Raw genomic sequence first — 27,357 nt, 5'->3', positions numbered from 1 at the left:
TAAGCTTGCCCTCATGCATTTGCCACTACCAGTACTAACATAGGTTGGCCAACTACTACTGTTTGTTATACCACAATATTTCAGACAAGGTGTACAAAGGAAATATCTTCATAATATTTTTAAATTATATATGTATCTTCTTTTCCAGTAGTATACTGTAATATTTTAACTATGTGTATGAAGTGTATTGGGTTTAAACTGTAAAAGTGGTAAAAATGTATTTGTAATCATTCTCGTGTTTTGTAATGAAATAGCTTTAATTCACTTTTACTGATATTATCAGCAGTGATATTATGAAAACTATCCATACTAGTATAAAACTGACAACATATTTGAAAACAGGAACAGGGTTATAAAAGGGAGTTTACATGTTTTTTTTTAAAAAAAGTTTTATTTGGTGAAGTGTTATTTATAAAATACAAGTAAGGTTCTGTTTATTATTCATGTAAATTTTTGACCAGTGCCATTAAAAATTTATTAGTTTGTTTTTCTTTCTTTTTTTCCCATTGTTAATTGTGGTACAGCTGTGTAATTTTAGGGTTTTGTCATTGCCACCACCACCAGTGGTGGCACCCTCCATTTGTAGCAAAACAGTGGCAGGGCTCCTGATAGGTGCCCATTTCATTTTAATTTTTGGAAAATGTTTTGGTTTTTTTTTTTTTTTTTAATTTGGCTTGAACATGATATATTGGCTTGCCAATATGTCATCTTTTCTTAATGGACTGCAATGCTTACTGTACATAATGTTTTTTTAAGTTTTAAAAAATTATATAAAACTAAAAAGTTTGTGTGTTTTAAACCTTTTATTTTCAAAAAAATATATATATTAATTTTGCTATTACAAAAGAATGTATTTGACATAAAATCATGAATCTTTTATTCTCTGCCATTTTCTTATTTAAAAGACTGTTAAGTGCATGAAATTTCAAACTGCATGGGCTCATACATTTTGGCTTATTATCTATATAAATATTGTTAAACAATTAAAAAAAAACTATATGTATATTCAATACAATTAGTTACTTCCACTTTCATGCTTATTTCAAATTTGATGCCTTTACAGCATGCAAAATTTGAAACAGCTTCCCACAGCAGAGTAGCAGCCATTTTAAGAGAATACCAGGTTCTTGTTATTGTCTTTGTGCTGTGAAAACAATAATAAATCTTTCAAAATCAACTGGAACGGTAGACATTCATTTACTTAGTGGGCAAGAAGAAACAAGTAGCCTGAAACTTGAAACAAACACAGCATCGGTGCTTTCCCAGTACCATGCCATTCTTCAAACAAATTCCAAATAGTTGCAAAAAGCAGTGGTGGAACACCTGACAGGTTCTCATACCCAATTTCTTTACAAAAGCCATTAGAAAAATCACTTTAGAAACTATAGTAGTAAAAGTTTGACTGTATTTAGGAAGGTAGAAAAAAATTTCAGGTTTTTAATCATTGATTAATTCCAAAATGAATGGAAAAAAAAAACTGAATTCATAAATTTTTATGAATTCAGTTTTACTTTACCTTCATTTGCTTATTTAAAAATTTTTTAAATCCCTTCCATGCTATTAATTAGCTATCTCGCTGTACATTTTAATGTCACTTTATTATATTTTGAACATGGTAGCTTTTATTTTGAAGTTGCCACTTCCAAACAAACTGGCAGTTGTGATTTAAACTGGAAAATTCATGATTTTGCTTATATCAAATTCAGGATTGTAGATAATGAAAAGAACTTTGAAGTAACTATGTAATCTGATATGAAATTTTCTCAATAATATATAGAGAGCCATAAGTTCATGGAACCAATACCCACACACACACACACACACACACTCTCTCTCTCTCTCTCTCAATAGAAATAAAAAGAAGTGCCACATCCTTGAATATTGCATAAACACTTGGAGACCCACTTGAGGATAGATATGGACCACTTGAAGAGGGTATATAGAAGAGTGGTGAGATTTGTTCAGGGATAAAAGTATCCTTATCATATAAGATACAGTGTTCGGATACTAGACATCTACAAATGGCCGACCGGGCTAGCCGGGTGGGCAAAGTGCCTACCTGGCAACTCAAAGGTCGCGGGTTCGAATCCCGCCTCTGGCTTGGATCAAAGTACTGCTAAAACCTTGGGAGGTGCATTATGGCCACAGAAGCCGATGCGCCAATAACTACCAAAAAAAAAAAAAAAAAAATCTATAAATGACCTTGAAAGGTTTCGGTACCTGAACTAAAATGCTGGTGGAATTTTTATACTTAATCATATGACATGCATGAGGGAGCATAAATTTAAATTGAGAAGGAATAATTGCAGGCTATGTGTCTAAAAATTTTCCTTCAGTCAGAGAGCAATTGACTGTCGGAATAAATTCCCATGCTGTCATATATAAATTTAAGGATGGATTGAATAAATACATGAAACAGATAAATGAAGTGGGGAAGGAGATATCTGTTACTTTATTTCTTGTTATTTTTTAAATTTCATTTACTTTATTAAATAACATTTAAAAACTAATATTAGTGAATATTTACCAATATTAGTACTAATATTAGTTAATGCTACATAAGCTTGCTTGCATAATTTTGCCAATACTGATACCTAAATCAACACCAAAAGAGTTAAAATCATATCCTGCTTTTTTGTGATCAGGCTATTGAAATTACAAAAGTTAATCCAGCATTACATCTCCCATCTCTTACACATCCGTGCGTGCACACACACACACATACATAAACCCACATGCATGCACACAATGAATGAACATAGGAAACTAAAATCCAGCATTTTTTGGAAAATGTCCTAGATTCTTTAAATTGAATCTGGTGCATTTTCCAAAAGAAAATAAATTTATAATCCAGAAGTATTATCCTGTGCTTGTTCATCTACTTCAAAGTGGCATTCTGTTAATCTTCTGAGAATTTGCATTCAGTCTTTAGGAATTATTTTTCAGATAGAAAGGTGATTGTTTGTATGAAATATCTGGCTGAAGAGATGTAGTTGAAAAGGATTTTTTCTTGTATTTTATTGAGTTTTTTGTATAAGGATGATCACCAGGAATAGTGACCACCCTTATACAAAAGGATAATCACCTCCCTATCCCTACTGGCAAAGTTCCTGTATATCATTGGCAAAATCCCATGGGCTGTTCTGGCAGCCAGTGTGCATGCACTGCTCAGAGAACTTCAAACTAACTGCACAATTAACCCCCGGTCTTTGTCATTCTCCATTTTCCTGAGTGTGGTACCACACAGGTGGTATGTTAGTCTGGAATTACTCCTCCCTGTATGAAGTACCTCGCATTTGTCAATATTAAACTTCAATTGCCAGATTTCAATCCATCTGCCAGATTTGTCTAGATCTTGTTGCAGTGGCATACCTTGATTACTATGATTAACTACCCTGCCAACCTTCGTATCATCTGCAAAATTAGACATTAAGTCTGATATGCCTTCTAGCAATAGCATTAGTAGAGGTATATGATGCAAAAAAGCAAGCTTATACAGCATCAGTCAAAAAAAAAAAAAAAAAAAAAACCTTCCCATTTCAACCATCCATTTGCTCCAAATGTTTGTCTAGTTCTGCATTGAATTTATTTAAGCTGTCAACTTCTACAACACAGATGAAAGTTTGTTCCAGCAATCAACCACACGCTCGCTAAAGGCAAACTTCCGTCCGCACATCTATTCTACAACTGTCTTTCCTCAATTTGAATTTATATCCCCTCAGGTGATTAATCTGGGCAAGAGGCAGAATCCCATCACCATTGAGCTTGCTCACACCATTCAAGGCCTTATACACCTCAATCAGATCACCTCACAGGTGCCTAGTCACAAGACACTGTAATTTGCAAATCTTAAGCCTTTCTTCATAAGAGCAACCCTTTGTTCTATTCACTAATCTTGTTGCCCTTCTCTGTACTCGTTTCAGCAACTCTACTTCCTTCCTAAAATGAGGCCTCCAGACCTGTATACAGTACTCAGGGTGTTCCCTGACCTGGCACTGACAAGACACAATGAACTACCCTTCAGACTGTCTGCACTGTTCAGAAAACTTCATATCTGACTGCACAATTACCCCCAGGTCCTTTTCATTTTCTACCACCTTGAGTGTAGTACCACACAGTTGATATGTTACTCTGGGGTTACTGCTACCCATATGCAGTACTTTGCATTTGTCAATGTTAAACATCAGTTGCCACCTCTCATCCCAGCTGCTCAACATTTCTAGATCCTCTTGCAGTAGCATACTGTCATTAGTGTCATTAACAACCCTGCCAACCTTCATATCGTCTGCAAACTTAGACATTAAACCTGATATATCTTCATCAATATTATTAATAAATACAGAAAACAACAATGGCCCCAACACTGAGTCCTGGGCAACTCCACTAATACCATTAGTCCACGAAGAGCAGTGTCCATTGATTACCACTCTGTCTTCTCCCACTCAACCATCTCTTTATCATTAGCAGCAACTTGCCCTTAATGCCATACTGCTCCCTCTAATTTGTACAGCACTCTTCCATGTGCAACAGTATCAAAAGCTTTCCTGAAATCCAAGTATATGATATCAAAAATATTTTTTACATCCTGTTGCTTTGTGACCACTTCATAGTATCCAGTCAAATTGTTCGCCCAAGACTTCCCCTTAAAAAACCCATGTTGTGTCCGAACTATAATCAAAGTGTTGTCTAGATGATTGTGCAGTGCTTCTTTAACCAGTGCCTCCATTAATATTTCTTGAACAGAAGTTAAACTAACAGGTCTGTAATTACTTGTGTCGCCCTTTGATCCTCCTTTGTGAATTGGGGTCACATTTACACATATACAGTCCATGGGTATCTCCCCTGAGTCCAAGGAAGCTCTCATAATTATGGCTAAGAGTTTGTTTACTTCCTTTGCTGCCTCCTTTAATATAACTGGATAGATCCCTGGTGCCTTTTTTTTGTTTATCTTCAACAATTTCTCCTTTACTCTCAGTTATTACAAGATTATCTAGCTTACTGCCAGAGTTTAATAAACCTCTGGCATTCCCCTCCCTGAATAACTCCTCATGTGTGAATGTATATGCAAAATACTCATTTAGTTTGTTAGCCACCTGAGCAGAATCATCACAGTTAAACCATCGATATCCAGTGGACCAATCTGATTCATTCCCTCTTTCTACAGTTTACATAGGTAAAGAATTCTTTGCATCCTTTGCCAAAGATTTCTCATAATCTGCCTAACCTCCTTTGTGACTTGGTTACAGATCAGCTTATATTTATCATAGGCTTCCATGTCACCCATTAATTTATATGTATACCATGCATTTTATTTCTCTACCACATGTCTCATTACTTTATCCGACATCCACTTAGGCCTAAACCTTGAATAATTTATCTTAGTTGGTATGAAAAGCCTGGTAGCTTCCAAGATTAATTCTTTGAATGCTTCCCATTTAGAATTTGCTGTTGGTAAAATCATCAGTTTGTCCCACTGTATAGACTTTAAAAACTGTCTCAGACCTCTGTAGTCACCTTTACGAAAGAAAAAACCCTTTCATTTACCCCTGATGGTAGTTACCTCTTTGAGTAAATCCCACATCAGCACATTGTGATCACTACCATCTAGTGGCTCCTTTGTCTGCAGATTCTAAATGCATGAAGAATCACTACTGATAATCAAATCAAGAGTATTACTCCCTCTGGTTGCCTCCCGAACATGCTGCTGTAGAAAACAGTCATCCAATAAATCCACAAAAGCCTTGCTAGTGTGAAAATGACCAGCCCACAAGTTCTAGTCAGAATCTGGGAAATAATGAATTCATTAATGAATATAGAACACAACAGTGGGCCTAACACTGAACCCTGGGGAATCCACTAATAACATTAGTCCAAGAAGAGCAATGCCTATTGATTACCACTCTGTCTTCTCCTACTCAACTAACCCTTTATCCATTTCAGCAACTTGCCTTCAGTGGCACACTGCTCCAATTTGTTTAGTATTTTAAACAGTATCAAAAGGTTTTATGAAATTTTAAGTGTATGATGTCAAAATTATTTTTTTGCATCCGGTTTCTTTGTTACTATGTTATAGTATCCAGTCAGGCTGGTTAGATAAGATTGCTCCTTAACAAATTTATGCTATGACTGCAGTATACCTAGATTTTCCTAGCAGTCTAGATCTTCCTGCATTATTGCTTTAACCATTGACTGTTATTTTTCTCTGGAACAGACGTCAAGCTAACAGGTCTGTATTTACTCATTTCTACCTTTGATTTCCCTTTGGGAATTGAGAAATTTGCTCTTCTCTGCACCAGCCTTTTTCGATTTCAGTTTGTCTTCTTCTCTTTGCATTGTCTGAGAAAGAATTAGAATACCAGCATCATTTACTCAACCCATTTAAATCCTTAAACACTTCAATCAGTTCTCCTCACAAATGCCTAGTTTCTAAATGCTGCAATTTGCAGAACTGAAGTGTTTTGCTCTTGTTGCCCTTTGATGCCCCTTTATGAATAGGAGACACATTTGCACATTTCCAATCTATAGGAACCCCCCCTTGAATTCAAGAGTACCCTTTCATGTTTCTTGACTAATATGTTTGCTCTTCTTTGGACCTGTTCAAAGAGATGTTTCTTAAAATAACGCTTGCTGACATATATGCATTACTAAACATTGCCTGATACAGTGGGATATGACCTCTTTGGGCCTGCTGGCAAAGTTTCTGAATATCATTGATAGAACCCCCCAGGATCTGTTCTGGCAGTCTGCCTGCATTTCTTAATGAATTTTGTGCTATACAGTTACACCTAGGTGTCTTTCATTCGCCATCTTGATTGGTGCCAACTATTTATATTATTCTAGGATTACTGCTGCACATATGCAGGCAGTATCTTGCATTTACCAATGTTAATCCTCAGTTCCGCCTATCTGCCTAATTTATCTGAGTCTTGCTATAGTCATAGTGGTCCAAGATAGGGGCTAAAGGTGCTATAGCTCTTCCCCCCACAATCAAAATATTGTAGTTTTTTTTTTTTTTTTACTATTACATGGTTATTAAAGCTTACTGCTCCTTTGAACACTTTAAACCCATCCTTTAAACTGATTTAGTTCCTCCTATAGAAAATCAAGGCTGCATTAGCATGCCTTGATTCCCTCTATCATTAACTACCATATCAACCCCATTTGTATCATCTACAGCTTGATATGTCTTCATCAATATTGTTATTAAATATTATAAACAGTAAGGTGTCTGGCACTGAAAAACCCAAGGGAATCCACTAACACTAGTCCAAGAAGAGCACTGGCCATTTATATCCCTCTGTCTTCTGCCACCCAACTATTCCTCTGTCCATAGCAATACCTTACTCTTAATGCTACACCGCTCCAGTTTGTATATCTTTCATGTGGAACAGTGTCAAAAGCTTAACAAAAATCTAAATATATAATGTCAAGATTATTAGTTATACTGTGTCTGGTTCCTTTGTTACTGTGTCATAGTAGCTAATCAGAGTGGCACACAAGATCTCCTCCCCTTAACAAACCTGCTGTGATTTCCATATAATTCCATTCCTTTTAAGATGATCCTACTTCTTTAATCACCGATGCCATTATTTTACCTGGAACGAAAGTAAGCTTAGAGGTTTGTAATTGCTCTTGTTACCCTTTGATGATGCTCCTTTACGAATAGGACACACATTTGCACACCTCCATTCTATAGGAATATCCCTGGGAGACTAAAGCCAGGGCCATGCAAGGTTGGATTTGGGCCCCCCATTTTAAATAAATGTATATATTTATTTATATTTAATTTATATTTGTTTCTTGAATTTATATACTTTATATAATTAATATAACTAATATATATTAAATATTATATACAGTATATATTAATTTATAATTTGTAATTTTTTTGTATATTAAAGCATGGTGAAATTAAGTAAAATTAATTTTAATTACAATATTGTAAGAAAATTATTTTATTATAATGTTTATTATTTGATATTCATTTATATATCCTCCATGACAGTCTTGCGGTTTAGCCATTTGTGACTTCTATAGATAGACAAATCAGAGCTGAGTTATCTGATCTCAGGGAGGAGAGAGTGGAGTTGACTGTCATATTACCAGGTCTGCCATCATGGAGAATGTGGAGTAAAGAGTTCGGGGATGGATTTGATGGTTGTTTCAGCCTTTTTGCCAAAGAGTATACGGTGGGGGGGGGGCATTATCTCTCAAGCTGGCCAGAATTTGTAGTTTTGTCTCCAGTAATTTTTTTTTATGCACCAAAAGAACTAAAGTTATGAGGAATTAGTGTAATCTGTTATTGATTTGTCTATTTTGTGAAATGAAAAACCCGAAGAACTTCCAGAAAAAAGCACGAAATCCTCCCCAAGACCTAATTTGGTAATGCTCCATGAAGTATTCCAGTTTTTTTAGCCTGCACAATATGTACATCTGCTAGTAAACTCAATTTTGTGCAGACATAATACATATAGTCCCTAGTCATTTTGGCCAGTGTGGGATTTATTACATATTCCCCCTCCTGTGCATTTAGATGGTTGATGAAGAATTTCTTTGTGTATTTCTGTATATTCTAAATGTCACATTTTAAGTGAATAAAATAATTGTATGATGTTACAAGGGCTGTGCTCCTGGAGGAAAGTGTGCAGATGCAAATTCACACATGGTGAGATTGAACCCATATGCTACTACAAAAAGTGCACAGCCCATTGTTAGTTACTGTGCTTTTATATCAGCTACAATGAAGCAGTTGTACAATGAAGTTAGTAATAGTATTAATAGTGGCAAATGATGCAAGAAAGCAAGCTTATATATCAGCAAAAAAAAAAAAAAAAAAAAAAACATTTCACCTATCATCCCTTCCAATAGTTTGTCTACTTCCACACACCTAGTTTGTAACCATCCTTCCTCAATTTGAATTTATACGCCCCTCTTGTGCATAGTATGAACAAGAGGAAGAATCTCATCAACATTTAGTTTTTCTCAAGCCATATAAAATCTTAAACACTTCAGTTAGACCACCTTGCAGGTGTCTAGTCTCCAGATGCTGAAATTTGCAGAACTGAAGCCTTTCTTGGTAAGAGCAACCCTTTATTCCCCTTACCAATCTCATTGCTCTTCTCTGTACTCGTTCCAGCAGCTCTATATCCCTAAAATGAGGCCTCCAGACCTGGATATAGTACTGAAGGTGTGGCCTTAACCATTACATTTTACAAAAGGATAATCACCTTGTCCCTACTACCAAAATTCCTGTATATCATTCACATGACCCGATCAGCTGCTCTGGCAGCTTGTCTGTACTGCTCAGAAAACTTCATATCTGACTGCACAATTATCCCCAGGTCGTTTTCATTCTCTACTATGCTGACTGTAGTACTACACACTTGGTACATTACTCTGGGGTTACTGCTACCCATATGCAGTACTTTGCATTTCTCAATGTTAAACTTCAATTTCTACCTCTCAGCTAATCTGCCCAACTTTTCTAGATCCTGTTGCAGTTTTAACAACTCTGCCAACCTTCACATCATCTGCAAACTTCGACATTAAGTCTGGTATACCTTCATCAATATCACTGATAAATATAGAAAACAACAACGGTCCCAATGCCAAACCCTGGGGACAACACAACACTAACAATGAAGAGTAGAGTAGTCAGAAGCGGATTAAGGTCGGTTGAGGCCCCGGGCGCAGAAGGAAATATTGGGCCCCTTAAAAAAAAGAGAGAGACAGGTAAAATAAAAATACATGTTAACCAATTTTTTAAATAAATAAAAAATATTATGTACTATTAATGTTTTATTTCCAATAAAATTTGAATATAATATATGTATAATTAATTAATAATAATCACAAAGTTTTGAACTAATATGTTCAAGCAATTTGTTGAGGTTTTGCGTGGGCCCTTCAGAAGTCGGGGCCCAGGGCGCGCGCCCGGTGCGCCCGCCGTTAAATCCGCCTCTGAGAGTAGTGGCCATTGATTACCACTGTTCTCCCACTCAACTGTCCCTTTATCCATAGCAGCAACTTGCCCTTAATGCCATACTGCTCCCTCCAATTTGTACAGCACTCTTCCATGTGCAACAGTATCAAAAGCTTTCCTGAAAAAATCCAAGTATATGATATCAAACTTATTTTTTGCATCTAGTTGATTTGTGACCACATAGTAGTGAAATGTATTGGTCAGACAAGATTTCCACTTAACAAACCCATGTCTTGAACTATAACTGCAGTTTGGTCTAGATGATCCTGAATGCTTCTTTAGCCAGTAGCTCCATTATTTTCCTAGGAACAGAAGTTAAACAACAGGTCTGTCATCTTTTGATTCCCCTCTTTGTGAATTGGGGATGCATTTGCACATCTCCAGTCCATGGGGACCTCCCCTGTATCCAAAGATGCTCTCATAATTATGGCTAAGGGTTTGCTTAAGCCCTTGGCTGCCTCCTTTAATATAACTGGTTATTACAAAATCAGCTGTAGCCTAGTGGTCAGGTGCGTGGGTGCCTAAGTACACGTGACTTGAGTGACCGGGGTTCAAGCCCGTGACTACTGAATACAGTGCTTGGTCATCCCGGAGTATAAGCAGAAAATTTATTTATTATTTATTTAGCTCCCTGTTAGAGTCTGATAAACTTCTGGCCTCCACTTTCCTAAAGAATTCCTCATTTTTGAATGTAGATGCAAAATATTCATTCAGTTTGTCAGCTACCTGAGCAAGATTATCATCAGCAATTGAACCATCGATATCAAGTGGACCAATCTGATTCATCCACTTCCTTCTAGAGTTTACATAAGTAAAGAAATCTTTGCTATTTTTCTTTGTATTCTTTGCCATAGGCTTCTGTGTCACCTGATGATTTATATGCATCCCATTCATTTGCTTCTCTGCCACGAGTCTCATTAATTCTGCTGATATCCATTTAGGCCTAAACTTGAAGAGTAACTTTCAAGATTAATTCCTTGAATGCTTCCCATTTAGAACTTGCTGTAGGTAATATCATCAGTTGGTACCACTGTATAGAATTTAAAAACTGAGACCACCATTGGCACCTCTATGAAAGCAAATGCCCTTCCCTTTACCACTGATGGTAGTTACATCTAAGTAAATCCTACATCAGTACACTGTGATCACTGCCACCTAGTGGTTCCTTTATGTACAGATTCTTCATGCGAAACTGCCTTTGGCTACTATGTCCATTTCAGGGATGTAATACTCAGAGATAAGACGTCAAAATCTGAATTTGTTGTTAAGGTAGGGGGCATATACCATCACCATCTGCAGCACATGGGACCACCGAGAGCCATTTTGAAACGGAACTTTCAGCATACGTACCAGTCGACAGTGGTGCATTCAGAGAGGCACAAATAACTGCAAATGGGAATCTGTAGTATAACAATCACATAGATTATGGCCGACCGGGCTAGCCAGGTAGGTAAAGTGCCTGCCTGGCAACCCAAAGGTCGCGGGTTCGATTCCCGCCTCGGGCTTGGATCACAGTAAAATGTAAAAACTTTGAGAGGTGCATTATGGCCATAGAAGCTGATGCGCCAACAACTAAAAAAACAAACAAAACATAGATTATGCCGTGCAAGGAGCTGCAATAGCCAGAATCTAATAATCTATTATCCTACTAATACATGCACATCCAAATGATGTTAAAAAATCCAGACTTTCTCTGCTCAATGTAAGCAGTCTGTACGGATATCGCATATTTAGAGTAGCATAACACACACTGGCCAAAAAAAATACGAACTTTTATTCAGTATCGAATTTGGATGCATTTGTTTCGAATAACAAGTGTGCAGAGCAGCATGGATTCTATAATGTGTTTTAGTACATTTGTCTATTTGTAACCATTCTTCCAGCATATGGAGCAGTTGCAAAAAGGTTGAAGGAAGAGGACTTCATTGCTGAATATCTCTCTCGCTCTCCATATCCCACATATTCTCAACATTGAGCTCAGGTGAATGTGGGGGTCAAGGAAGATGGTGGAAATCCATGTTGTGTTCTCCAAACCATTGCATAATTCTGGCACGATGGGCTATTGCATTGTCATCTAAAAAGTGTCCATCACCTTCGGGATAAAAGTAATATTGCAGGGTGCAGTAGATCTGATACAAAGTTCAGATGCTCTCTGGATAAATTTTCTACCTTCCTCCAGTATCAACGGACCCAGTCTGTGCCAACAGAACATACCATGATACCACCTCCTGATGCTTGGGTCATCTTAAAAAGGTAAACAGGATCCATTGCCTTGTGAGGTTCTCGTCGCAATACTAGCCTACAATCGTGCAAAGTGCAAAACAATCGTGATTCGTCTGCTGGCATGACTTTCAATTGTTCCACTGTCCAATCATGACGTTCTCGATACTACCGAAAGCAGATTTTTCTGTTTTTATCTGAAAAAAGTGGCTCCAGAATAGGCAGGCTACTGCCAATACCCAGTTCCTTCATTTCCTTGAGCATAGTACATATAGTTAGGGTTGTTTTGGGCTTGGTTGAATTCAGATGTTATTTGCTGCACTGGATGTTCTATTTTTTCGTACAGTCTTCTTTAGAGTACAACAGCTATGCTGTTGAAGTTTTGTTTTTATTCCACATGTATGCCTTTGAGATATAGAACTGCTTACTTTCCATTCATTAAAAACCTTTGAGGTGGATGCATTCTATGATTTTTAATACAAAGGTTCGTTATTATTATGTTTTTTTTTTTTTTTTTTTTTTTGGCCAGTGTATGTATATATTGTTAGACCAAATGATACAAGGAAGGGAACGTTTTTTGCATCAGTCAAAAACAACAATAATAATAATTAACATCTTTCTAGCGCATATGCTGTACAGGAGTTAAAGGCTGAATAAATAATTATAATAACTTGGTGGCTATAGGTTTCATAGAAAACACTTATGTGCAACTCTAGAGAGCCACAATGCTGAGCACATCAGCATTAGTTGAGGCATATGATGCAAGAAAGCAAGCTTATATCGCATCAACCAAAAAAAAAAAAAAACAATTCCCATTTCACCCATCCGGTCACACCAAATGTTTGTCTAGTTCAACCTTATATTTATTTAAGCTGTCATCAACTTCCACAACAGATGGAAGTCTATTCCAACAATCAACTACCCGCAGGCAAAAGGCAAACTTCCGCATATCTATTTTACAACTGCCCTTCGTCAATTCGTCAATTTGAATCTATGCCCCCTCAGGTTCTTAATCTGAGCAAGCGGAAGTATCCCATCAGCATTGAGCCTGCTCAAACCATTATACACTTCAATCAGATCACCTCACCTTCAAATCACCTCGAAGGTGCCTTGATTGAGGTGTAGGATAGAGAGTAATTCGACAAACAGTAATAATTATAATAGTAACAGGACACAACCAACCAACCCATGCAATGGTACCAGTACCCGTCATGGGGTCGAAAAAATCCCATAAGGAGAAAAAGTCATAATAATAATGGTTCTTCATATGCATCACTTTCCACTCGTTACTAATCTGGTCATCCTTCTCTGAACTGTCTCCAGAAGTTCTACGTTTTTTTTTTTTTTTTTTTTTAGGTGTGGTCTCCAGAACCAAATACAATAATCCAAATGCGGTCTAACCGTCATCTTGTAAAAAGGGATAATGACGTCCTTCTTCCTACTAGAAAAAGGCCTTATAAATCATACAATTCCCGTTTTTCACAAGATAATCATCCAATTCTGCTTCAAACTTAGCCAGAATCAATGCCTCCGCCGAGTTCGGAGGCAATTTATTTCAATATTCGTCACTATGTTCCTCCTAGTCACTTGTTCACAATGCATGGAAAATTTCATGCCAAGAATCAGGAAACCTAAGTTTTTCACCTTGAACCACGTTAGCTCCTCTTCCCCGAGTTTATACTTTACTCAAGTATTTCTGTTTCCCAATTTGGGCGGACATTTAGGATCCTTGCTATCTCTGCCTGTGATTGGCCCGATGTAATTATGCCGATCGCTCTCTACCGCAGTGAATCACTCATACGTTTTTTCTCTGCCACTGAACCCTGGAACTTTGATAATACCTGCTTATAGTCTATGAACAATCTGACTGGTTGACGCACAGTCAGACTACTATTTTATATCATCACTATTTATCATTATTTACATATCTGAACAATGTGCGAAAGAGTTCATTTGCATTTTCGCCATTATTTCATCCAAGCGTACAATTTCAGTTCGGTTTGGAGCAGTAAAAAATATTTCAAATTTGTGCAGAAGAAACTAAGGATATGTGCAATCGATATATAACGTTTATGTGTATGCGTGTGCCCTATGGTTAGGATTTGAAAAGCCTGATCTCTTTTATGAAAGACCATGGGATACCCCCATCGAACCAACTAACTCGACTACTGCCTGAAAAAAGCCCTTAATCGGCTACCTTAACTTTTTGTCCATCAGTGTAATATTTTTCAGAGGTTATATATCAGTTTCGAGTGGAATTTTTATTTATTCCTCCTTCACTTGGATTTCCAACTATCCTCACCTCTATAACTGGGATAAAGAGAAGCAAAATTCTGTGAGCAGAACAGGACTGTGTGCTGCTTCATTAATTAGCCGCCAGAAGTGACCATCATCATATCCTCTGGTTTTTAATGAATGTGCTTCCTCTATGCAGTTTGATTTCGTTCTGTAACTTCCTTTATTTTATCCCAGTAATAACTAATTGTCTATCAGTCAAAGGTAGTTAGAGGTGACTTTCTCTGTTTGACGACAACTGAGATGTCATTTAATGAATAAATTGAAGTCACATGAGCTTATGAATGTTATTGTGGACTCGCTTTAGGGCATACAGCTTCAACGGATTGCATATTTCTCTTATTGTATAGAGATAATATGAACTGAAATTTAGAGAAAAGATATAGGAACACCTCATGGCCTTGGTCTCCCCAGTGAAAATTCAACAGTCCTCTCTTAGAAAAACTGCATGAAAGAGCTGACTTACAGAACTGATCGATTGTAATTATTTTCAAGCAAAGGAAAACATGGGGATCATAAAATTCAAATTCCATCCTTGTGGTTCAAGCTGTTCCATGGATAAGATCTATCAGAGTCGGTGTTAGATTCTGAATTTTTATTTAAATTTCATGTGCGTTTGAGTCATATTGTCGTATTGAACAGTCTTATTCCAGAAAACAACGGACATCTTTGTTTCTTATTCTACAACTCGATCATCAGATGCCTATACGAAGATTTTTCTGCATCAGCTCTTTTTCTTTTTTGCTGACTGTAGGTTACAATTTCACTGTATTTCTGACGTGCACTTAAATTTCATCCTTTGGAGCAGCGCATGATCCTACTAGCAGTGGTGTTTTGCCTTTGTGTTACATCTTTTACCAACTTCGCAAGTCAAGATATTGCGGTCCAGTCGAGATGAAGAAGAAAAGGAAATCGGTAACATTAAGGGAATGTTGTAATTCTGAAAAGCAATAATAAAAGATAGGAAGCGAAGAGAAAGATAAGAGACGCACTAACGTTGGAGAGCACTCCGTAGATGAGACAAAGCAATTGGCGTCATGCATCATCTGTGCTTCCGTCAGAAAGGAGATGTGCACTGTTCATTTATACTCTGAACAGAAAAATGTGTCAGCAATGAAGTATTGATAAGGAAAAAAACAACAAGCATTGTTTATAGGACAATTGCGAAAATGAAGGTTTACCATTTGCCCTTACTCAAAACAGCTTTTGAATTGGTATTTGAACAGTGTTCTTCAGAGCTTCATAAAAACAAAATTGGGGTGCAAATAAACATATCAAATTTATACTTGGCTCTTTCAAGTAGGGCACTAACAGCTGAAGTGGAGGACCCCCTCCCCCCATACGGAAAGATCTCAATCTTCAAGGCGGTGTGACCTGACTTGTGCCCAAATCATTTTATTAAGAAAGGAAGAGTGGTCTGGTTCTCGCGAACTTCTGAAGAAGTTTGATTATCGGTGCATCTTTAGCAGGTGCTACGTCGGAAAGGGCAACTGCGCTTGTCCAAAGCATAATGTCATTCGGGTCATTAACGAATGGAAAAAAAAAAAAAAAATTCGTGAACAGAAGCATCTCTATACAAACATTTACGATGGGGAACGAGGTGCTGGACGTTTTGAGCTGACTATCAAGTATAATGACTATCGTTGCAAAACGTGGGAACAGTTAACCTCTGCATTTAATGCAGACGCATCACAAGCACATTCGTACTCCAACACCATGCGAAGAACTGCAAAGAACGCACTATGGGAATAGGATACCTTCACAGAAGTGACGGATCTCGGATACCATCTGGAAAATAGTTCGCTCGCCAGGAACTCAAAAGAGGGACGCGGGAGAGGAGAGAAACAAGTCACGTGTTCCCAGTGTACTGATTTACATTTTTCAGCACAACGTCAAAACAGTCTTCTGTCCATGTCACTGTAGGAACTAAAGACAGCCTGGTCATGTGAATTGTACAATATTCTTGGTGTCACTTTTCAACACATTGTTGACACAAGCCATTTCATGTCGGAGCAGTGATTCACGCCAACGGTGGCTGGACACGCATTTAGCTCATGATCATAAGTGACCATAGTTATTGTAGGGTTTTAGAAGCATCAGCGACTAAGGCCATATTGTTCCATGTATGCTGTCTGTAAATTGCATATGTTCTGTGGTCGATTTTCTGTTTGCTGGACGAACAACCCGAGTTTACGGCAGAAAAAAACCATTCTACCATCGCCTGAGACCCACTAACTCAGCCATGTTGGGGAAAAAGGCCCATAAAAATTCCTCACATCATAAACGGGACCCGAACTCAGGTCTTTTCCACCCGGTGTGGGAGGATGGCGATTCTACCAACTGTACCCAAGCGTGTTCATCAATTAGGGAAAAGGGATTATGGATCAATGAATAACCCGGAATGACTGAAATAATAGATATTATTAGAGAGCAATTATTATTATTATTAGAGTAATGAAACACCAAGGCAACTCTTGGCAAAGTACCTCAACAATATTAAGATCGATGCGCTAATTAGTAAACCCAGTTTGCTTACAGCTACGTACAGAGTGGCTAGGCCTGACATGTACAATGACTTCATGTACAGTATTTAATTCATTCCATAGACGAAGTGGTTTTAATCAATGTTTTTTGATTTATGGGTCTAAATCAGGCCAAGTTTGTCTACAGGTTTCCTTGGCGCATCAGCTATTTTAGTTTGCGCCAGTCCCCTTCAGGAGTGTTCCTTACCCTCAGTCACTTTAACGTTTTCCTTCTGACATTGTTCAGGTTATTGGAGAGATGAATCAAGGCACTGCTACCATAAATGCGTCAACCGCTTGGGAGATAAACATAGAAGGCGTCATAGAGATGGGTTGAAACAGGCTATGCAGTGTTACAAAATTCTCGATTGATTCGATACGTCAGGCATGCAATAATTTTTTTTTTAAATTTGCTGTTTCCCAGTTTCTTCACCAAATTAATTATATTGAATCTGCATTAATCACTTTAATAGCAAGCCATAGCTATTCTATGAAGGTCTCACAGAATAAGTATTAACAGCGTTCAGCTTCTGAAGGTGTTTTCATCAAACACATAAAACGATGTGGGATGTAACCAAAACATTCTTGAATTCTATTAAAAAATGTTGACGCCCCGAAATAGCCCCTTTGAAACGTGGTACAGCGATGCTGCCACTATTAAAAGCATTTTTCAAATATATATATACACCAGTATATATATTTTTTTATCTCCTTGAGTATCGCGTGCAACTTTTCCTGGATTTTTGAAATGTCAAGAATTTTAGAGATCCAGTCATTTTTTAGATATTTCGTGAAAGTTTGTCGCTGTGGAACAACTTGATGTACGCTTAACTTACTACTGCCATTCGAATGGACCTGCTCCGCCAACTTGAATGTTGAACAGTTTTTGGCTGTAATCCCTCCTTTTCCATATTTTTTCTTCTTCAGAAAACTCAAATTTGCACTGGAAGGGCGCAGATTTCTCGCAAAAAGTGTTGAAGGGTAAAAAAAAAGGGGAGGTTGGAAGGAAGAAAGAGATTATTCCAACAGTGTTCAAAAACTGCTGCACTTGGTATATGAAGCGTCGAAGTTTTAAAAATATAGTCGAGAACTTTTTATTCACGCCTTGAATATAATTCTCCAATAACAATCAAGCTATTACGCCATCCAATCTGAGGAACGAGACTACTGCCTTCCAATTCTTAATTTATAACAGCTAAGATTACATTAAATTATAATAGATCACAAAACGATACAATCAATGCCAAAGGTAAAACTTACTTTTTAAATATACTAAGTGGGAGAAAATAAGTAGATTTGTAAATATCGTAATTTAACTGAAACGACTCAGTAAATACTTGAATTTGCAAACTGAGATCGTGGAAATCTCATGCAAAGATTTTCATAATCCCGACAATGGTAATCAATGCGATAACAAAGGCAGTCGATAAATTCAAGAGTAAAAGAAGAAGGAAAATATTCAAGGATTATTTTTGCTGTTAGTCGGACAGCATCTGTCAGGGTAACTGTATCTATGAGTAAAGAACTCAATAGATGTTTATTAGAATCTGGTGGATTTTAAAAACACCTAGATAATAAGCGTCCGACTAAGTGTTCGACATGACGTTTTCTGCGCAGTTAAAACAGGCTGCTAGGACAGCTCATGGGATTTTTGCCAATGATATACAATATTTTCCAGTAGGGACAAGATGGTAATTATTCCATTGGTCAGTATTAGTATTTTTTTCTTTTGAGCTGTCAGCCTGAACTATCTGGGGAGGTAACGAGTTCCAGTAATGAGCAACTCGCTGACTAAAAGAAAAGCTAATTTTCCACATCTCACGATGCGGGCTGTCCGTTTTTGCACACTCTTGCAAGAAGCGCAATATCTTTCTTTTTTTTAGGTGAGGTTTTCATTCTTTTTTAGGTGAGGTATTCCAAGTGCGGTCTTATACTTGCCTTATATGAGAAAATGTTCAATAAGTCATCGATAGGACATGGGGTTTCCTTAATTATCTGTCTACATTGCTCAGAGAACTTTATATTCGTCCATATCACTATCAGACCCCTTTCTGTTTTTATATACGTATATACTGTTTTTAATTTAACCCCCAAAAAGGGTATAAGTTATCTTGGGGTTGCTGTTCTCTCAAGTGTATGACGTTGTATTTTGCCGCATTAAAAGATAGCTGTCACATTCAGACCATCTTTGAAGTCTGTCTAAGTCGTCATTTGCACCCCTAATGTTTCAATAATCAGCATCAGCTTATGCTTTTCCTTAACGGGCTTGATGATCAATGGTCAAAATCTTTAAAGATTTGGTAATAATTTTATTTTCAAATATCTCTGCTGTCATTCAGCTATCTGTGATATATGGTGAACTATGCTGTTGTATAGTGTCAGAATATATAAACAATATGGCCTAAGTTGCGTATCAGCAACTTAGACTATATTGCGCCATATGTAAAATGTAAATTGTGGTTGTGTTCTATTTGATGTTTGCTAGACGAAAAACCCGGTGACGCTCTCCTGAGACCGTGTAAACTTAGCCACGTTGTGAAGAGACCCATAAAAATTCCTCATGTCATTCAGAGGATTCGAAATCAGGTCTTTTCTACGAGGAAAGATGGTGATTCTACCAACTGCTATCCACGAGAGCCTATAATGAACGATATTAAATATTGGTCATTTTTATCTATACTTAATAGGTGTATTTAGTTAAAGTTAACTAAAGTTATTTAAAGTTAACTAAAGTTAACTATAGTTAACTAAAATTAGTTAAAGGAGTGAAGGTGGAGTTGTTTCCCTATGTGGGTTTCTGGTCCATAAAGATTTTAAAAACAACATTTTGGAATTCAAAAGTACATCACCAAGGGTGTCAAGGCTAATACTCAAGATTTCTAAGAGGTACAAGCTAAAGATTATAATGATTTATGCACCAACATCGAGCCATGATGATGAAGAGGTTGAAGAAATGTACACCGAAATTGAGAGTCTTCTAGATGAGCAGAAAACCCACTACACTATTATTATGGGGGATTTCAATGCTAAGGTTGGAAAAAGGCAAAACAGCGCAGAAAGAGGAACTATAGGAAACTTTGGAATTGGTAAAAGAAATAAAAGAGGTGAAAGACTTGTGGAATTTGCAGAATCTCAAGGACTGTCAGTAATGAACACTTTTTTCAAGAAAAGGGTGAACAGAAAGTGGCATTGGAAGAGTCCAAATGGATTAACAACTAATGAAATCGACTTCATTCTCACTAACAGAAGATATATTGTGAATGATGTTACCGTCCTGAATAAGGTAAATGTTGGAAGTGATCACAGAATGGTAAGATGTACACTTGATATAGATGTAGGAAAGGAAAGGAAAAAAACTGACTCGAGTAAATAATACAAAGGTCTTTGAGATAACAGAGGAGGAGAAAAAGCAGTATGTACTGGAACTTAAAAACAAGTTTGAGCTTCTGCAGACTGCTCAGGACCAAGATATCGACGAGGAATATTACAACTTTCTGAAAGTGATAAAGCCCAAGAAACCTATAGGGAAACAGAAATCCAAAGAAGAAAAAAATAGTCAAGAAACACTTGTCATGATGAACCGAAGACGACAAATGAAGAGCAAGAAAAACACTGACAGGGAGAAAATTGAGTATACTGAGTTATGCAAAGCCATTAGAAAGAGACTCAGAGAGGACATAAGAAGATTTAACACAAGAAAAGTAGAACAAGCATTAAGGGAAAACAAAGGATTTAAATCAGCAGCCATGAGCAGTAATACAGAAAGACAAATGATACTGAAACTGAAGAATAGCGATGGTGTACTTATAAACAGCAGAGAAGGCATAATTCAAATAGCAGAAGACTACTATAGAGAATTATACAAGGAGCGAGGGAATGATACCAGCAGTGGGGAAGATGGATTGCAAAGTAGCAACACATACGACATACCCGATATTCTTCCTGATGAGGTAGAACATGCATTGAAGAAAATGAAGAATCGGAAAGCCCCGGGGGAAGATGAAGTTACTGTAGAGTTGTTAAAATTGGGAGGGAGAGACATAACACAAAAACTGGCAAGGCTCTTCACAAAGTGCATTAGAAAAGGTGTGACGTCTAAGCAGTGGAATAATGCAGTCATAGTTTTGCTGCATAAGAAAGGAGATAAATCAGAAATTGGAAATTATAGACCAATTAGCTTGTTATCCCACATCTACAAGTTGTTCACAAGGGTCATTACTAACAGATTAGAAAGAATACTTGATGAGAATCAACCGAAAGAGCAAGCTGGCTTTAGGACAGGATTCTCAACTATGGATCACCTTCACGTAATATCACAGCTAATGGAGAAAGCAAATGAATATAAAACACCATTATGCCTGGCATTTGTGGATTATGAAAAGGCATTTGACTCCATACAGCATAAGGCAATGTTTCGGGCACTGGAAAGACAAGGCATAGATACCCCATATATTATGATTTTGAAGAAAATATATGAGAGTGCTACTTCCTTTATTAGACTAGACAAAGACAGTAGCAAATTTAAAATCGAGAAAGGAGTTCGACAAGGAGACACAATATCTCCGAAGCTGTTTACTGCTGCCCTTGAGGAAGCTTTCAGAAGATTAGACTGGTCGCAGAAAGGAGTCAATGTGAACGGAGAGTACCTAAACCATTTACGGTTTGCAGATGACATTGTGGTTATAAGCCACGATCCCAAAGAATTAGAGGAAAATCTTAATCAGTTATGCACAGTTAGTAAGGATTTTGGACTAAAGATGAATATGGCTAAAACAAAAGTAATGATGAACAAGTATGCCACGGAAAGGGTAATAATGATTGAAGGAGCAGTAATTGAAAAGGTGGAGTCATATACTTATCTGGGACAAGTTATTAGCTGTAATAATGATAAATGGCTGGAAGTCAAGAGAAGAATAAATTTTGGATGGATAGCATTCAGGAAATATAGTCACATACTGAAGAGCAATATCCCAGTTTGTCTGAAACGTAAAATAATGAACCAATGTATACTCCCCACCATGACTTATGGAAGTGAAACTTGGGCACTCACCAAAAGAATGGAAGAGAAGCTGAGAACTATACAGCGAAGAATGGAACGAATTATATTGGGAATCAGACTGTTAGATAAGAAGAGAAACACATGGATTAGGCAGCAAACTCAAGTAAAGGACATTCTTATCAAAACTAAAGAACTAAAATGGGTCTTGGGCAGGACACATAGCTCGAAGACATGATGACAGATGGACTAAGAAAATAACAGAATGGAAGACAAAGGCGGAGATGGATAGATGAAATTCATGAGTTTTTGGGTAGTAAATGGATGGCCAGTGCTCAAAACAGAAGGAACTGGAAAGTTGCTGGAGAGGCCTTCATCCTGCAGTGGATTGAAAATGGCTGATGATGATGATGATGATGAATATGTGTATTACACTGTTGATCGCAATTTATATATTAAATATATGTTCTAAATTATTTTCTGAACTTTCTTGATAAAATAATTCAGTTGTTTTAAAAACTTACCCGCAAGAGAAAGCACTTGCAAATTCCTCATATTACACAAATGTTTGATTCCATAGTCACGTATTTGCGAGCACCAACGTAAGTAGAGGGCGCTCAAGTTGGCCATAGTTGAAAGATAACCTAAGCCTATATCCGTAACATGGGCGCATCTGGAAAAGAAAAGTTCTATTAAAGGAAAGGTAATAACGTTGAAAGCTGATCGTAAATAGCACTTATAGTCAATAAAATTAACGAAGCCTAATAAATTTACATGAAGGCGAAAAGACGTAAATTATAGGAATTAATTTTATCGTGCAACATTTGCACAATGCAAGATAAATCTAATTAGTAGCATTGTCTTGACAAATTGACAAATTTACCTCGGAAAGGATATTGTCTGACTTATTCACAATTGTGATTCTGCCCACTTGCTTGAATAAATATACAGTACATTTTACATTAATTTTCGTTTTCAAAATTAGATTAGTACGAAGGTAAGTAGTTATCTTTCTGTATCTAGAAATTTGGAAACAACATAACTGTATAGCAAAATCACGTTATGACGAACGTTAGAGGGCGCAGCGACTCTATGATTGATTTAGAAAATTAAAAAAAGAAAATACATTCACAGAATACATTTAAAATACATTTAAAAGAACCATAATTTAATCATATAAGTTCTGCTACACTTTTCATCATTATTAATTTTCGAAATTTTATTTAACTTAACGACTTTAAAATCAATAAAATAAATATATAAAATGACGAAGTACGTAAGACAAAAGTAAATATATTTCTACAAATCATTTTGAAAGCATAACTGTATAAGAATAAATACTATATAATATTCACGAAGAACACATTCAGAAATATTAGGTATTAATATTTCTAAATATATTCTGCTTCTTGCTTTAGTTGCAATCCAAAAGTGTAATTTAAGAAAGAGGTAAAGTTGAATTAAAGGGTGTACCAATTTCTTTTGCCACTTTCAAGGGACCCATTTTAAATTTAAAAGAATACAGCACAAATTCTGTGAATAATTAGTTACTTTTGAATTTGCATCAGGACTATTTCAAACGAAAACAGGATTAATAATATGGGAAATATTTTTGTTACAGTGATATTCGTTGTCATGGAAATGTACTCCATAATATTTTAACTTAATCAGCCTGAGGTGTCCAAATAAATATTTTAACGCCTTGCTATTCTAAGAGTGTTTGTGATATTCAGCCTCCTAGTAGAGGAGTGACTGTGGTCCCGGGATATATTAAAAAGTATCTAGGAGGGGTGAGAAAATGCGATTTAGCTGCCTTGAGGACTCGTTGGAATGTCAAATCCCAACGAGTCCGTGTCAAAACAGACAGCATGACTGTAGTCATATGGAGTTGGACAGGCCGCGATTGCGATCGCAGACCGTCCAACTCCATATGGCCGATCGCAATCTTCCCCTTACGTTTGTTACTGTCGCCAAGGAGCTCTCCCTGGAGGTAAATATATGTCCCATTTTTCTTTTCCCCAGACTAAAACCCCCAAAATACGTTTTGTTTTTTTTATTTCGTTGAGTATATAGATAATATTATTAATTATTATTCAGCCTGTACTTCAAAGAGCGGCATCTGCCTTAAAAAGATAATAAAATACATAAAATAAATAAACACAGACGCAGACAGTTTTAGGCCCGTTAGTGTATGTAATGCACCTGTTGTCTTCACCAATATCAGTCCACCTGTAGTAACTCAGATCCTAGCGTACTTTAATGAAATTTTATATTTGGGTCTTTTATAAAGATTTGTCGAGCCATCCCAGATTTCATTAAAAGTGGCCAGTCCGTCCGCATGTAATAACTTAACTCTCAGTAGATACATTTTCATGAAATTTTATATATATCTGTGCTAAAACGATACGCCGAGCATTCCTAAATTTCATTAAAATCTGACCAATATAAATTCGATAATTATTATTATATTTTTTCCGTGCATATTACATAGGGACACATTATATATATATATATATATTATGTGAGATAAAAGTTAGGCAAAAGTAATAAAAATAAATAAATATGGCTATGTAGCTATCATTAGAGGCAGCAAATGCACATCCTCCACATGATGCCTAATTATATCTGATAATTAAAATAAATATGATATTTAAAATAAAAACATCAGCCAGTAGTACGGCAATAATGCAGAGCGAAACGAAACGTAAAATAATAAAAAAATAAACAAACAGGGAAGGGAAAGTAGCGGTAGTAGGACAAAAGGTAGTCGATAATTCCCTATATAATTTAGTCAATTATGTCATAAAACCAAATTAATAAAACATGATATAAATTTAAAATAATGCCAATTATACATAATTTAGCGGAACCCCCTCGAAAGGTACCATTTCCAAAAGACGTGAAATATCACCAAAAAAGGGTTAAAGAAACTACCAAAAAACTAAAATATCAAAATAATAGACTGACCATCATGCCCCATATCGACAGAGGACCACGAGGCCAATAATGGTCATGGAATCGCTGCATTTCAATCGTCATACAAATCATCGCAAGGGCGGAAATATCGAAGAACCAAACCACACCTCCATTCTCCGATAGATCAACCAATGCAGAGGATATAAGCTGGTTAAGCTTGCATTATGTCAGTGGTGTGGCTCTGATCTAGAGTGCTGTCTGTTCTATAGATTATTTTTCGCTGCATAAGGACCACCGCCATGCAAATCCTCTGCATTGGTTGATCTATCGGAGAATGGAGGTGTGGTTTGGTTCTTCGATATTTCCGCCCTTGCGATGATTTGTATGACGATTGAAATGCAGCGATTCCATGACCATTATTGGCCTCGTGGTCCTCTGTCGATATGGGGCATGATGGTCAGTCTATTATTTTGATATTTTAGTTTTTTGGTAGTTTCTTTAACCCTTTTTTGGTGATATTTCACGTCTTTTGGAAATGGTACCTTTCGAGGGGGTTCCGCTAAATTATGTATAATTGGCATTATTTTAAATTTATATCATGTTTTATTAATTTGGTTTTATGACATAATTGACTAAATTATATAGGGAATTATCGACTACCTTTTGTCCTACTACCGCTACTTTCCCTTCCCTGTTTGTTTATTTTTTTATTATTTTACGTTTCGTTTCGCTCTGCATTATTGCCGTACTACTGGCTGATGTTTTTATTTTAAATATCATATTTATTTTAATTATCAGATATATATATATATATTGTAGCTGAAGCAGTAGATATGTTCGTTGCCATGCGCGAGTTGGAGGAATGAATGGTAATATGGTGGATGCGTAGAAACAAAATGTCTTCGCGTATAAAAGTCGTTTATTTTTGCACTTTTTTCTTGGTAACAAATCATGAATGATTACCATTTGCTAATACGGTTTAAATGTAACGTACTGCTTACATTAACTAACTTGCTTTAACATCATGCTAACTGCCCGTGGAAGATTTATTGCCCTTCAACTCTTATACTTTGGGGATACGCTGTATACAATAAGCTAAATCCATTCACACTAGAATTATTATTCATTATTAAATGCATCAAAGAGGTTGTAAGAGGGCACCGATTAAAGGGGAGGGGAAACACTTCCACTGTTATGTTGTTGGATATTGATTGGATTGGCTTAATCAAGATCCAGCAACATAACAGTGACGTAGCCAAGTGGACAGGAGAGCGGTGCAATAGCACACGCTCTTTGAGTAGACCGGGGTTCAAGCCCGTGACTGCTAAAATATGATTATCGTTTGTATTGATTGATTATTTATTGTAAATTCTGGTGGTCGTGCCGGAGTATAAACAAGGACTTGATTGAATTGGCTCTAATACTGAGAATGAAAAGAATTAAAATGGTGTGCTATTCTATTTTGATATCATGAAATTACTAGTAAGTGCGTTACATGATTTCTTTAAATTACTTCCGTAAAACTTCGCAACGCTGTTTAAGGGTAAGCAGTGTCCAGTGCCTTCTTATTTGGATTTGGCACATCATCTTGGAAGATTTATCATCTTTGGGGACACGTTGTATATAATAAGCTAAATCCGTTTATACTAGAATTATTATTCATTATTAAGTGCATCCTTACGCACTACATCGTGGGTAGTACAGTTGGTAGAATCGCCGTCTCCCCCCCTCCCCACAACGGGTGGAAAAGACCTGAGTTCGAGTCTCGTCAATGATGTGAGCAATTTTTATTGGTCTTTTTCACAATGTGGCTGAGTTAGTCGGTCTCAGACCAGGTAGTATGGTTTTTTTCTTCCGGAAAATCGGGTTTTATCTCCAGTAAACAGATAATCGACCTCAGAACACATTCAATTTATAGCCAATACGCACGGAGCAATAGGCCTTAGTCGCTGATGCTCCGAAAATCCTACAACTTGCGCATTAATAATAAAAATCAAACATCACCGTATTATTGTGTTAGGACCTCACTTTGCAGGGCCTGCTTTCATTTCAAGCTCAGCACACTTTTTTAACCAGTTCTGTAGTTATTTTCAAAATCAACAAAAGAAATACTTTAATAACTTAAACGTTTTATGACGCTAGCAAATTATTCACGAGTGAGGAAAAATAAATCTCGTAGCAGGTGGTGGAAAGCTTTCATTAATTATTTTTGTGTCCCTAATCATGTAATTGGTACGTACTTGTAACGTGATTCGGTCTTATGTTTAGAGCAGGTGAAAAGTGCTTTTTCTGGCAGTTCAACGAAATGATGTGAATGGTAGATGTTGGGCAATGTTAGATGAAATATTCCTTGCACTTTCCTGTATTTTTGACACTATTTGATGTCCGACGCAGGCGATATTTGAGTTGATCAATCGAATTATCAA

The 27,357-nt window shown here is 36.8% G+C and overlaps 1 protein-coding gene across 1 annotated transcript in view; it reads right to left on the bottom strand.

The window, feature by feature from the left end:
- Nucleotides 1-27,357, bottom strand: part of LOC150076707 (uncharacterized) — a 74,990-nt gene that overhangs the window by 1,283 nt on the left and 46,350 nt on the right. The window contains exon 2 of the mRNA XM_090386220.1: nucleotides 22,540-22,688. Within this exon, the coding sequence (XP_090242346.1) occupies nucleotides 22,540-22,688 (149 nt within the window). The remainder of the gene's footprint in view (nucleotides 1-22,539; nucleotides 22,689-27,357) is intronic.

The sequence above is a fragment of the Mastigoproctus giganteus genome, chromosome 12 (genome assembly GCF_048544385.1).
Source record: "Mastigoproctus giganteus isolate SK-2022 chromosome 12, ASM4854438v1, whole genome shotgun sequence".
In the NCBI taxonomy this organism is placed as follows: Eukaryota; Metazoa; Arthropoda; class Arachnida; order Uropygi; family Thelyphonidae; genus Mastigoproctus; species Mastigoproctus giganteus.
This window is presented reverse-complemented; position numbering and strand designations above follow the sequence as displayed.